This window comes from Cavia porcellus, unplaced genomic scaffold (genome assembly GCF_034190915.1).
Source record: "Cavia porcellus strain 051 isolate PalLab524CR breed Dunkin Hartley unplaced genomic scaffold, mCavPor4.1 scaffold_20, whole genome shotgun sequence".
NCBI lineage: Eukaryota > Metazoa > Chordata > Mammalia > Rodentia > Caviidae > Cavia > Cavia porcellus.
Window position 1 is genome coordinate 29,155,091 of NW_026947503.1, and position 13,054 is coordinate 29,168,144.

At 40.6% G+C, this 13,054-nt stretch overlaps 1 protein-coding gene and 1 long non-coding RNA gene across 4 annotated transcripts in view; one reads left to right on the plus strand and one right to left on the minus strand.

Annotated features, from left to right (window-relative positions):
• Positions 1 to 224: 224 nt before the first annotated feature.
• LOC134471777 (uncharacterized) lies at positions 225 to 8,827 on the minus strand. The gene is made up of 2 exons (XR_010041409.1): positions 8,766 to 8,827; positions 225 to 754 (listed from the first exon to the last, which is right to left on the minus strand). It is a non-coding gene; the product is annotated as an uncharacterized LOC134471777 (long non-coding RNA).
• Positions 8,828 to 8,931: 104 nt separating this feature from the next.
• Positions 8,932 to 13,054, plus strand: part of Mbd2 (methyl-CpG binding domain protein 2) — a 65,554-nt gene continuing 61,431 nt past the window's right edge. For 2 of the 3 annotated variants that reach the window (XR_010041411.1, XR_010041410.1), the window contains exon 1: positions 8,932 to 9,630. Coding sequence is in view for 1 of the 3 variants with exons in the window: in XM_005008574.3 (XP_005008631.2) it covers positions 9,095 to 9,630 (536 nt within the window). In the remaining 2 variants the exon portion in view is untranslated. The remainder of the gene's footprint in view (positions 9,631 to 13,054) is intronic. The other variant, XM_005008574.3, reaches the window with a different exon arrangement.

The following is a 13,054-nucleotide window of genomic DNA, read 5'->3' on the forward strand; positions in this document are numbered from 1 at the left end:
GACAGGAGCCAGTTGCTAGATCTGGAAAGAAGGTGATTTTGCTAAGGAAGAGCACGAGGAAAGAAAAGATGAGGCTTAACATGGACTAATCAGGCCCACAATCTCCAAATGAGTGGACAGTGAAGCCTTAAATAAATGAGACAAGTGATATGATTTTAGGGCTGCAGGAAGATCAAAATCCTCTAGCAGAATTCGCGATTTTGGGGGCTGAGATGAAAAAAGTCTTTAGGTGGCTCATATTTATTTGTTTTTTAAACAAAGCAGGGATGCTGAGGAAAACATAGGAACTGAGCAGGACCTTGGGTGGGTGGGGGATCTGTTTAAAGACTTCTCCAAGTGGTAAATGTTGGTGATTTAGGAGAACTATCACATCCAGGTTGACATTCATGGCAGAGCTGAGACAGCTGGAGTGAGATGCGTGCAGCTACAGTCTCTAGTTAGTTATTTGGGGTTGAAGTCAGGTGTCCTCAGCTGTGGCCTTATCTTGTCCTTTGAGAAGTCACTGGCATCACAGGCCTCAGCCAGGACCAGGGATGCATAGATGTTCACTTACTACAGATCTGCTGCCCATCTTCAGACAAGGGGTTTAGGCCTGGGACAGACTCACAAGTAAACATAGAAAGCCAATTGTTTAATTTTAAATTCTGCTGAGAACTGCTTTATGGTAATCTACATTAGAGGCCCTTGAAGACAGAGCATGGAAGAACACAATCATCTAATGAACTATCCCAGAGAGAAGAAATACCAACGACACCTGCAATGGAGGAAAAAGAATAATCAGAAGACTACAATATCTGACTAGTCAGGGTAGGAGAAAATTCAAAATTTAAGGGTCATCAAAACAAATTTTAATTCTTCAGAACACTCATAGCATATGGAGAAAAGACTTGATTGTGAAAGTGCAAATTAGGGCACTGTTCCTTAAATCTGAGAAAGATATATATTCCTTTTGTAAGAAAACTGAGAGCTCCTCCTGCCCCAGTGCTGAAGTCAATTATCCGGATGTTACTTAAGTTTGTAAAAGCATAAAAATAGTTCTAACTTTACTGTTTATGACTTAATCATGAAGGGTGAGCAACTTTATAATAACAACTAAAATATCGAGCAAATAGTTACCATATTAAATCAGTTTTCTATAATAGAGATCCCCATCTCAGAAATCAAGCTATTGATCCTAAAATGAAAACAATTAATAAAAACTGCCAGTAGTCAGAATAGTTTGGATTTTACTCTATAAATTCCACTGTATCCTCTAAGAGACTAAGTTTTCCCACTACCTTTCACTGACTGAGCAACTGCAAAATTTTTGTTCAAAATGCCCTAAAGTTATTTGATTCCTCACATGGCCCAGCTTTATTACTCACATATATATTCTGCCCCTTTGGCATTCGTTAATATCATTCACAGGAGCACAGCTTGTTGCTGACTGGCTCAAACTTGGGCAATGTTAAAAGGTGGCATGACTCAAACACCAGATGGTTACACAGGCCATCCCTGATGTGCTATTTGGGGCTTGTTAGAAAAGTAACACTATTACTGAAATGATAATTTCATGCTAAAATTTTTGGTAGCATATTAGCAAACTGATCACATCTATATATTTCAGTTGTACAATGATCAAGGTTCTTCTTCCCCATACCTTTTACTCAGAGAAGAGAACAGTTACGGTCAAGTGATCATGTTCAGAGATCATTTATTAGATCCTGCTCTCTGGAGGTGAATCTTCAGTGTGCCAAGGAAAGAGCATTAGAGCCCAAGCAGGATGCTTTTCCTTCCATCAGCACCACTTTCCCTTTCCATTTCTCTCTGATTCCCTCCTTTATTTGCATATGATTTTCAAATTAGAAAACGACCTGAATTCTTGCAAGATCTACAGAAGTTCAATAAGGGAATTGTATCTTGCTAAAAAAGTACATTTTTGTTCTCAAAATATTTAACCCTACAGTAACTTAACCCCCGCTGCCTATTTTCTTGAATAACAAGAAGTCTAGGGATGAGAGTAATGCATGATGGTACACACCTATAATCCAGCTACTCTGGAGGCTGAGACAGAAGGATAGCAAATTTAAGGCCAGCTTGTGCAATTTAGCAAGATCTTTTTTTTTGTCTTTTTCCTTTTTATCGGTACCAGGGATCAAACTCACGACTGCCTGCTTGCAAGGCAGGCGCTTATGCCGCTGAGCTAAATCTCCAGCCCCAATTTAGCAAGATCTTATCTCAAATTAAAAAAAAAAAAATCTGGACAGTGGCACACTAGTGCTGGGGAGGTTGGGGCAGGAGGATTGCTACAAGTTTGAGGCCAACCTGAAAACCAAAACCAAAACCAAAACCAAAAAACAAGAAGAAGAAGAAGAAGAAGAAGAAGAAGAAGAAGAAGAAGAAGAAGAAGAAGAAGAAGAAGAAGAAGAAGCAGCAGCAGCAGCAGCAGCAGCAGCAGCAGCAGCAGCAGCAGCAGCAGCAGCAGTAGTAGTAGTTGGGAATCTCAAAATAGAACAAGAACTGGGGAGGTAGCTCTGTGGTAGACTACACAAAAAGAAAAAAAAAGGAACTGCATCTTTTGGATCTGGTCTTTTTAGGGTGCTGGCCTTTTATCTTTGTGTTGTTTGTTTAAAAGTTGCAAGATGAACGTCACAGCTTTCAGAAATCATGTCCACGTTCCATCTGGAGCAAAGGAAAGAATGTACTGTTTTTTTTTTTCTTTTTGTTATTTAATTTAATGAAAAAGTCGATGCTTTCACATTCCCACATTTCCACATCTGCCCTGTTCTTTCGCAAGGTGGCATGTGACAGCATTCCTATTTCTTAGTCTTTATAGTGGAGGTGGGCAAGGGAAAATGAGGTTGATAGCAGGGACTGGGTTATGCCAAGATGTGAGTCTACCACAGATGATGCCAGAGAAAGCTGCTGATTCATCCGAGAGGACAAACTTCCAAGCTGTGCTTAAGAATATGTGACAATAACAATAACAGATGCCTGGAGATAACTGTATAAATGCACAACTGGGAGATGGGGCGGGGCTTGGTTTAGGGCAAAGGCATAGAAAACAATATGAAGACTAAAAATATTTCTGAATAGGATCATTAGGCTATTACTTTTTAAAAAGTACAAGTTAAGGGTAAATTAGAAGTTAGCCAAGCCAAAAAGAAAATACTCTGAGAAGAAATTTTTAAGGAATTCTAAAATAACAAAACGACAATAAAATATATTTGTATATACTTTTAGAGAATAGTATAAACACTCAAATTAGTTAAAGTTAAGTGAATAGAAATAGATGCAGATATTTAAATTCAAGAATGGTTGTTTAGCATTTCATTTTATGACTGTTTTATATATATATTTTTAAAGAGACTGATGGACACATTTTTTTTTTTTGGACAGGTTAAGTTAAAGTAGATGTACAAGAGATTAAAGAAATAAACATTTGTAAACTGAATTTAAGGCTCATTTTTAATTAATGTCAGGTGAAATGTGCTGTTAAATGTCTCTTGCGGGATGGGAACTATCCAACTTTTCTAATTTGGATGTCAGGTATTATGTTTCAGCAAGGAGAAAGGTAACTAAGACATTTATTTTATATAACTCATGTTACAGTGAGAATAAAATACATAGCTCATCATTCTGAGAGTACGTTATTTTTGCGAGAAGTGCTATTTCAGCTTATTCATTGAGCATCTTTCCCTGTGCCACACGAGTCTTGCAACAGGTGCTAGGAAGGCAATGGTGACAATGAAAGCCTGGCCCTGTGGGCTAAAAGGAGACAAAAGATAACTAACTCCGATAGAGCACTGACTATGATAAAGCACAGTAAACGGATGGGGAAATACCTAATGGTAACGTGGCACACATTTCTGGAGTGTTGGTACAGATACTGGTGACTGGGAGGTTAGGAAACATTCCTTGGATGAAGGTGAGGTGGAAAGGTTAAGTAGGATTCACCCAGGGAAATGTGCCCAAAGGGCTGGATTTAGTGGTGCATGCCTATTATGCCAGCACTAGACTGCATGATGAAGGATTGTGTGTTCAAGGCTAGCCTGTGTTACACAGAAAAGCATCACAGAAAAGATAAAAAAAAAAAAAAAAAAAAAAGAAAGAAAAAGAAAGAAAACCTGTTGTGTGACAGGAGTGGTGGAAGCAGACAAGCTTCCTCTTCTCTTAGGTGGCAATAAATGTGAGGATAAAGAAACTAGGGGGAGATAGGGCCGTTCCAAGAAACAAAACTGAGTTTGGAGTCAGAAACTGGGTTCTAGTCCTAGTTCTACCACTTGTAGGACAATGGGCAAGCAACCCCAGGCACAAAATCTCTCTTGGTAAAAATGTATTTTCTGTTACTATTCCTCTAGATTGTGTGCAGCAACCACGGCCAGCTCTTGTTCTGATGGATCATGAGGCCTGGTAGTCTGGGGGTTTGCAGCCAGGATTACAGTTCAAAACCACTGTTTAGGATTAAAGGGCAGAGAAATGATCAACACCCTAAAAGTAAAAATTACAGTGTCGCCAGCAGAAAAAAGGGAGGACAGAGTTAAAGCCCTGAGATACCACTTACTATGTCCATTAAACATGTACTTATGACTAATGTTGCAAAAAAGTTTGAAGTATGATACTTTAGGTTCAAAACCTATCTCTTATTTTCCTGATAATTAATTCTTCTCTTTTCAGTTTGAATTATGCCAATATAGGGCAAAGAAACTCCCAACCTGCTAGATGTTCAGTATGAATTTATATTCTCTCAAATTGAAGTATGAATTCTAGGAACAAAGGAGGTTAAGAGCAGAATATATTTATTAGGGAAAGAAAGCATCTCTCTAAGAGAGAGACACAAGAGGTCCTGTGTGGGTTGCTAAAGACTCTGCCTTTTAAAGGGATTTTTATAGAGTGTGAGGTAAGGCAGGTCCAAGGTGGCAGAAAATGGGAAATCACAAGGTGGGTCTGAGGTGGAAAAACAGTATGGTCAATCAATAAGACCATGAACATAATTACTCAGGCAATATTGTTTAAATGGAGGTCAAATATGAAAGCAAGTCACATAGCAAGCTGACATGAAACAGGTCAGTGGCTCTTCCTGGCTTTCCCAAAGTGATCCATACCTATTTAGAATATCAATCACTATTGTTTAACCTTAGAGTAAATATGTGGGTGCATTTATTTCATCTTTTGTCTTAAGCTCTCCCATGTATCCCATCTTCTGCACTGGCTCCTTTCAGGGCCTCACCCAGTTTGACAGCTTATACTGTTTCTACCTAATTTAGCTGTCTATAATAATGTCATTTAAGTTTCTTCTGCAGTCATTCCAAGTAGAAAGGCTATAAAAATGTTTATACTGAATGTACTTGAAAGTGTCATTTGACCCATAGGCAGTAATTCATGGTAGTTGAGAATTGGGTGAATGGTTGTTGGCCAATTCCTTGAATCATAAAACCTGCTAATTAGAGCTGGAAAGTGTTTTTTGGTTAGGGCTCACGCCTATTAATGTTTTGATAAATTCTAACCTTGATCCGATTGTTTGGATTCAGTAAGAGAGGGAAACCAATGCCCCTGTTCTTACTTGATACACATATGTTCATTGGAAACAAGTAAAATTTTTCTGATATTTAAATCCTTCTTTTACTAAGTATCTTATCACTCAAAAGAGTCAAATGCAGCTTTTATATTTATCAATAAAATATACAGATCTCAAAAACCATTTCCTCAGAATTGTTTTTTTAAAGTTTCATTCTCTTAATTGTTCTGCTTTTCTTAATAAAAATCTATATTAACATTTACCTTTCTTAAAACCTGACATTTTCTGCAATAATTTAATCTCAGCTTTATATAGTAAATAAAGGGAAAATACTGGAAAGAATGGATAGTTTTCTAGGGGTGACAGGTGGTGTTTTACCACCTGCTACCTGTCTTTACACTTGGGAGACAGCAATTCAAGGTGATTAAATCTCTATTGTTCCTTAAATGGACCAGATTTCATACTTAATCCTGTCTTGTTTTTGTCATTCACTTTTTCCATAACATAACGTAAAAAGAACTTTTCCACGAGAGACAAAATTAAAAATTGTACAACTTTACAATGTTGTTATGCATCTTTGAGGTGTGATATAAAATGCATTTACCTGAAATTATAGAACGTTATTTTCCAATATTTTAAGCAAAATAAAGGAGTCTGTCCTGAGGTACTTAGCATATATTCTCAATACTTCTAAGGGCCTCAATCCAGTCCCAAAGGGAATTTATTGTTTTCTTAATTGCAATGTTTTCTTCTTTTATGAAAGACTAAAAGCCTCTTTTCCCTTGTACTCTGTTTTATGCTATTGTAGTAGAAAAAGCCAAGTGTGAGCAGAAGGCTTTTGAAATGCTTGAGAGTGTTCTTAAAAAAGGGAATATTAAACTACATCCACTAAGATTTAACGAATGGAATTTGATAGGAGTCAAAATAATGACCTTGAATTCATGTGATTAAGTCCTTGAAATATGCTTTTATATCCCTTATATATTTTTTTCTGTAACCTTATTAAATACAACAAAGAAAGGCAAATTTTTCCAAAAGCATGGTCTTTTCCTCCTCTATTGTCTGAAATGCTGTTTTTACCGAAATTTTGCTTGTGCTCTTCCTATAGTTTTAATTAAGTGTGGAAATTAGGGTAGCTGCCATATAGCACCAACCAAACTTTGCTATCATTTTTTTGTGTGTGTATGTGTGAGTTTCATTCCTTCTCTTGGTATTTCTTAAAAGTCAGTTCTGAATCCTTTTTCATTTCTTTTCATATAACCATGCAATTTCTTATTTACTCAAAGGGTCTCCTGCAGTTGTGGCTTTCAAGAATGGCTCCTAAATGCAAGTTTGCTGTTTTGGCCTCTCTCCTGAGAACTCAACTTGAGCATTCAAGTCTTTGCCGCCCATACTTCTAAACAGATTTCCTGTTGGAAATTATAACTTAGTATCTCTCCAATCAAAGACATTAAAACAAGTCGATAGTGGAGCTCGAATGCAGACGACTTTGGGTAGGAGTTAATGTCTGCACATTGAGGCAAATCACATACATTTTAAATTTTTGATTCTTCTATTAACTATGTGTTAAATTTAGCCTTCAGCTCTTAGGTCCGTTGTATACAGGAACCCTAGAGGAACAGATAACACTGGGAAAAGGAAGGATAAGGACCTGACTGAGCTTTATTAAATCAAAGGGGAAATGCACTAAAAGCAGTTTCTGCTCTCAGGGCTAGACTCTAAAATTAGGGAAATTACAAAGACAAAAGAGGGAAAAGCTACCTAGACCTGGGACAGCAACGGGGTAACACAAATATCTGGAAAACCAGCTCCCCTCACCCACCTGACAATTCGAGGGTAATAAGAGACAGGTATCTAAGAACTCGTTTAATATTTAACACACACACACACACACACGCACATATGCACACGTTCTCACCTTAACATCAGTATAATTTTCCACACATGTACATATGTTCCCTTACTTAATCATTAAAGAAGCTGCCTTCCTAATATGCCCTCTCCCATCACTTACTCATTACAAAGGAACAGAAAAAAACCAAAAGGCCAGGACTAGATTAAGATCAGATAGTCAGGGGCTGGGGATTTAGCTCAGTGGCATAAGCGCCTGCTTTGCAAGCTGGCAGTCATGAGTTCGATCCCTGGTACCGATAAAAAGGAAAAAGACAAAAAAAAAAAAAAAAAAGATCAGACAGTCAAAACAACAGATTAGATATTGACAAATGCCCACTTGGAGGACAGGAAAGACACTAGTTCCCAATAAAAGGAGCCAGAGGTAAGAGCTCTGTGGGCTTTTAGCTCTGAAGCCCCTACCTCCTTTTTTTTCCTCCCTTTTTTTGATACCCACTCACGCTTGCCAGGTAGGTGTTGTGCAGTTGAGTTATACCCCGGGCCCCTACTGCATTATGGTGGCTGCCTATCCTTTTTCTTTTCCATCTTTTCTCTCTAAATAAGTCGTCTTTTGAAACACTGAACTTTGCCTTTTTAAAAGTTCTTTACTAGCTCCAGGTTTACGATCACTGGAATCTGTGTTTTCAGCAGAGCAGCAACATGGTGTGACATGGCATGGCAAACTGGCGCATTTCATCAACAATCTGATAAAATGCATTTATCCTCTTTCAATCTTTCAAATATTTCATATCATCCTTAATTTCAGTTGTTTTTTGAGGCAGGGTTTCTGGGTACTTTGGGCTGGCCCTGAATTCACTGTGTATTCCAGGCTGGCTTCCAACTCACAGCAATCCTCCTGCTTCAGCCTCCCAAATGCTACAATTACACGGGTGCACCACCACACCCGGATCCTTGCCATTATTTAAAAAATTACTTCTTAATAATAAGTGGGCAGATCCAGATAATCCCACAGATTCTTACGGGTTGTGATAGTGATTTAACTATCTGGCCGTATCCCACGAATTCACTACTTCTAAGGAGAATCTAGAAGTAAACCTCTATGACTGTACAGAATATTTCAGTATCAGAGCGTTACAAAATCTTAGAATATATCAAGGACTGAAGTCAGCCTTTGAAGGACACTGAATTTCCTGTAATGGAACATTTTGTTTCATTCCTTTCAATCTGGGGCTCTTGAGAAAACTTGGAGAAGCAGGAAAGGGAGTCATCTTTCACCCCATTAAGTGAACAGATGAGTTTGTAAACGCAAAATGAGCTCTACTTTGCTTGTTGTTAATTAATTGGGCAACAAAAGCAGGTCAAATGAGACACCGGAGGATAACCCCATATGAGACAAAATAACTGCACTCCCTCTGACCTTTGGCCCCTGCGGTCTCCGGCCGAGCTGCTTCCGGGCTCTGGGCGCTCGGTGGCGCCCGGAGGCCGGAAGGGCGCGGCAGAAGGCTGAACGGGTGGGACGGGGGCGTGCCCTCGGGAGGCGGAGCCAACATGGCCGCCACGAGCCCTTGGAGGACCTAAGAGGCGGTGGCTGGGGCCACGCCCCGGGCGGGAGGGCCGCTCTGTGCGCGTCCGCTCTATGATGCTTGCGCGCGTCCCCCGCGCGCCGCGCTGCGGGCGGGGCGGGTCTCCGGGATTCCAAGGGCTCGGTTACGGAAGAAGCGCAGCGCCGGCTGGGGAGGGGGCTGGATGCGCGCGCACCCGGGGGGAGGCCGCTGCTGCCCGGAGCAGGAGGAGGGGGAGAGCGCGGCGGGCGGCAGCGGCGCGCTCGGCGACTCCGCCATAGAGCAGGGGGGCCAGGGCAGCGCGCTCGCCCCGTCCCCGGTGAGCGGCGTGCGCAGGGAAGGCGCTCGGGGCGGCGGCCGTGGCCGGGGGCGGTGGAAGCAGGCGGGCCGGGGCGGCGGCGTCTGTGGCCGTGGCCGTGGCCGGGGCCGTGGCCGGGGACGGGGCCGGGGACGGGGCCGGGGCCGCGGCCGTCCCCCGAGTGGCGGCGGCCTTGGCGGCGACGGCGGCGGTAGCGGCGTCGGCAGCGGTGGCGGCGGCGCCCCCCGGCGGGAGCCGGTCCCTTTCCCGTCGGGGAGCGCGGGGCCGGGGCCCAGGGGACCCCGGGCCACGGAGAGCGGGAAGAGGATGGACTGCCCGGCCCTCCCCCCCGGATGGAAGAAGGAGGAAGTGATCCGAAAATCTGGGCTCAGTGCCGGCAAGAGCGATGTCTACTATTTCAGGTATTGGGGTGGGGGCGCGGCGGTGGGGTCAGGTGGGGTTCAGGGGTCAAGAGCTGACCTGCATAGGGAATTCCAAAATCAGAGCCGGGGCCCCGAGGGAATGTGGCAAGGGTAGGCTCGTCTGGGTAGTGGGATGTGCCTGCAACCCTAAGGTGAAAGTTGACCCCAGTGTTAGGAGAAGCTTTGAGTCTGAAACGTAAGAGCATCTTAGTCAAGGGCGTCGGAGAAAATGGTTTGCGAAGGAAAGATTGTTCATGCACGAGTGATTCGTCCACTGAAGGGTTAAAATAGGTGTAATTCATTGACACTATAAAACTAGTCATCGTTGGCTCCTGTCCCTACCTGTCCCAGATTCATCATCAGCAAGGAGAGTTTAATCATGGATATGTGGAAGAATCAGCTATCTACAGGAACAAGGTTTCAATTACTGTGTGTGATCCTGGAAAGTTTCATATGAAGTAGGCATTTGGAATGCCCAAAGTTTTTTGGAACTCCTTGGTGTTGCAGAACATACTGTCTTTTGACAACGGAAACATTGTGCTAAGTTAGACTTCTAGACCACCACTGGCCCCACGGGGAGCATGTGGCAATGCCTGGAGATTTTTTTGGTTCTCACACCTGGGAGGTGGCATCTAGTGGTTAGAGGTCACAGATGGTCCTGTTTTGTGACACAGGACACACTGGCAATAAAGAATCATCTGGTGTTAAACGTCACCAGGGCTAGGACTGATAAACCTGGTTTTAAATGCCTTAAGGTTTTTCACTGTATATAATATTGCAATTCTGTGATCAAACTGTGTTTTTAGTTTGTATAAGACACTAATCTCAGAAAACTGGCTATTGATCTCAGTGGAATTACAAACAAATTTACTGAATTCTTTATAAACCATTCCATTTATAGAAAAGAGTATAAAGATGTTATAGTCAGTGGTTTGCAGGGCTTTGTAGAGGGTTGAAGCATTTTTTAGGGAATGTATTTGAGTGTTGAAGGAGCAGTTGCCAGCCATTGGAGTAATTTAAGAAGAATTTCTTCTGTCATTCCACTTGTAAAATATTTGTATGTGTAAATATACAAGTATTTAATATGTGATTACTGCTGATGTAGCATGCAAACATGGAATCTCTCTTGCCTGGGGCTGGGAGCCCTGTTGGGTACAAAGCCAACTGGGCTGTGGGCATCTTTGGGCAAGCACACTACTCCTGAACTATGTTCACAGCCTCTGAACATGTGTTTAATGGTCACTCAAATATGTGGATGAATAGTTTTAGTAAATTCAAGTCTCTAATGATAAAACGGAAAACTTTTTTATTTAAAATAAAGTTTTGTATTTTTGTTTCAGTATTAAATGTAATGCTATGAAAGTTATTCTGGTTAAAAAACAGTTACTTTTCCTAAGATCATTTGTTGCACTTAGTGGTAATCACAATTGTTTATTTTGTGTAGTCTTTCATTTATAGCGCATTTTGTTTTCTTTGTAAGTAGGCACAGCCTTCCATGAACTACATGCTAATGGCTTGTAGGCAATTACAGTTGACAAGAATATTGTATGTCTGGGATTGAACTCCTTGAGGAATGGTCTATTCTCAGTTGACCATTTTAGACTTTGAATTTCATTCCCTGTCCAATTCTCCTGAGATATGGTTTTTTTGGTTTTGGGATGACATACTTTTTCAGATTAACTTTTGGTTATTACTAAGCTTTTTTTCTCTTGCCCTTATGGCAGCTAGAAAGCTATTTTAAAAAGTCAAGTCAGGTGGTACATGCCTGTAGTCCTGGCTTCTATGAAGACTGAGGCCAAAGATTACTTGTGCCTAGTTCGAAGCTAGTCTGGGCTGAGACCCTGTGCCTAAAAAAACCAAAACTAGAATTTTGGTTTAGGGCTATAACTCAGTGTAGACCGTTTGCCTAACATACTTGAGATATTAAGAAGTTTGTGTCCCAGTACCACACACACACACAAAAAGTGCTAAAAAAAAGATGGCTATAGTGAGCGTTTCAATTTGTGATCACACCTTCTTGCGTGTTGTAAATCAAAAATGTTTAATTCTTCATATGGACTCGTTATATATTTTATGGTTGTAAAGTCTGAACAATATAAAAAATTTTCTAAACAAATTGATTGTAAGACATTTCACAAACTAGTGTAGTGATAATTACTTGTTGGATGTCATTTTATGAGATATAACAGCATAGTTTGACTTCTACTTATTCATGCAAAATGGAAAAACACTGAGCAGATTTGTGCTGCTTGTGTTTAATGCACAGCTAAAAAAAAGTGCTATCTAGTTTATTGACCACCTCTAGAGTGTGAGTTACTATGCAGGATTGTTAACATCCATTTTTTTGGTTTTTTTTTTCTAAGATGACGTTCTGAAAGAGTAGGATGTATGTAGCGTGATATTAGACTTGCAATATAGTAGTTTCTTTGACTTGTGACTAGCTTTCTGTTTTGAATGATGTTGGTACCTACTTATAGTAGAGGACAAATTATTTTTCAACCTACAGTATTAACTGCTTTACATATCAGTGTCCCGTACACACATTGCTTTAAAAAAAAAAAAAGTAGCTCACAAAGGCCTTGCCATATTTGTTAGTAGGTGGGTGAAGACTGAACTCCCCAGTTGGTTTTGTGAACACCTGCACCCAGTTGTTCACACAGATTCTAAAAGTGTTAACCCCCAAATTACCCTGCCCCTGGGGAGATTAATTTAATCTGTGCCTGTTAATGTAGGGTGTGGTGACACTTATTAATTGCACTGAAATTAAGCTCATCAAAAAAGCTTCAGATTTTGGTAGAATATTTTTGTTTGCTTTCTGAAACTGCCAAGTTCTAATAGGAAGATGTACTGCTGGTGGCCAGTGAAGCAATATAATTATGCCTTCTGTCAGGATTACTGATAATGTTGTGGTAGTTCATATATTGTCATTCAAATTGGTTTTTTTTTTTTTTTAAACAGGTGTGGTTTGATAAAGTTGAATCCATGGTATTGTTTGCTGATTGATTTTTTTTTTTTTTTTTGGTACTGGGGATTGAATTCATGTCCTTGCTTGCAAGCCAGGCACTTAGCCACTGAGCTAAATCCCCAGCTGCTGATCGATATTTTTGAAATATTTTCCTCTTCATGGAATCCTTTAGGAGTTCTTATTTGCCTCCCCCTCCCCCCAATTAAGTAAAACTTGTAGAATTCTAAGCTCTTGATCATAACGAGTTAAAGACCTGGGAGTCGTGGTAAAACTATTACAGATGCTGCCATAAAGTATCTGATTGGGTACTGGAACCATAATGAACAGTTTTAACTTGTCAAAATTATGATGCATTTACACTAGATCACTTCTCTGAAAAAAAGGTACAGTAGAACAGAATTAAAGTAATTACAGAGACTAGGCATCTGAAGAAAAACTAAAATGATTTCACTTTTTGAT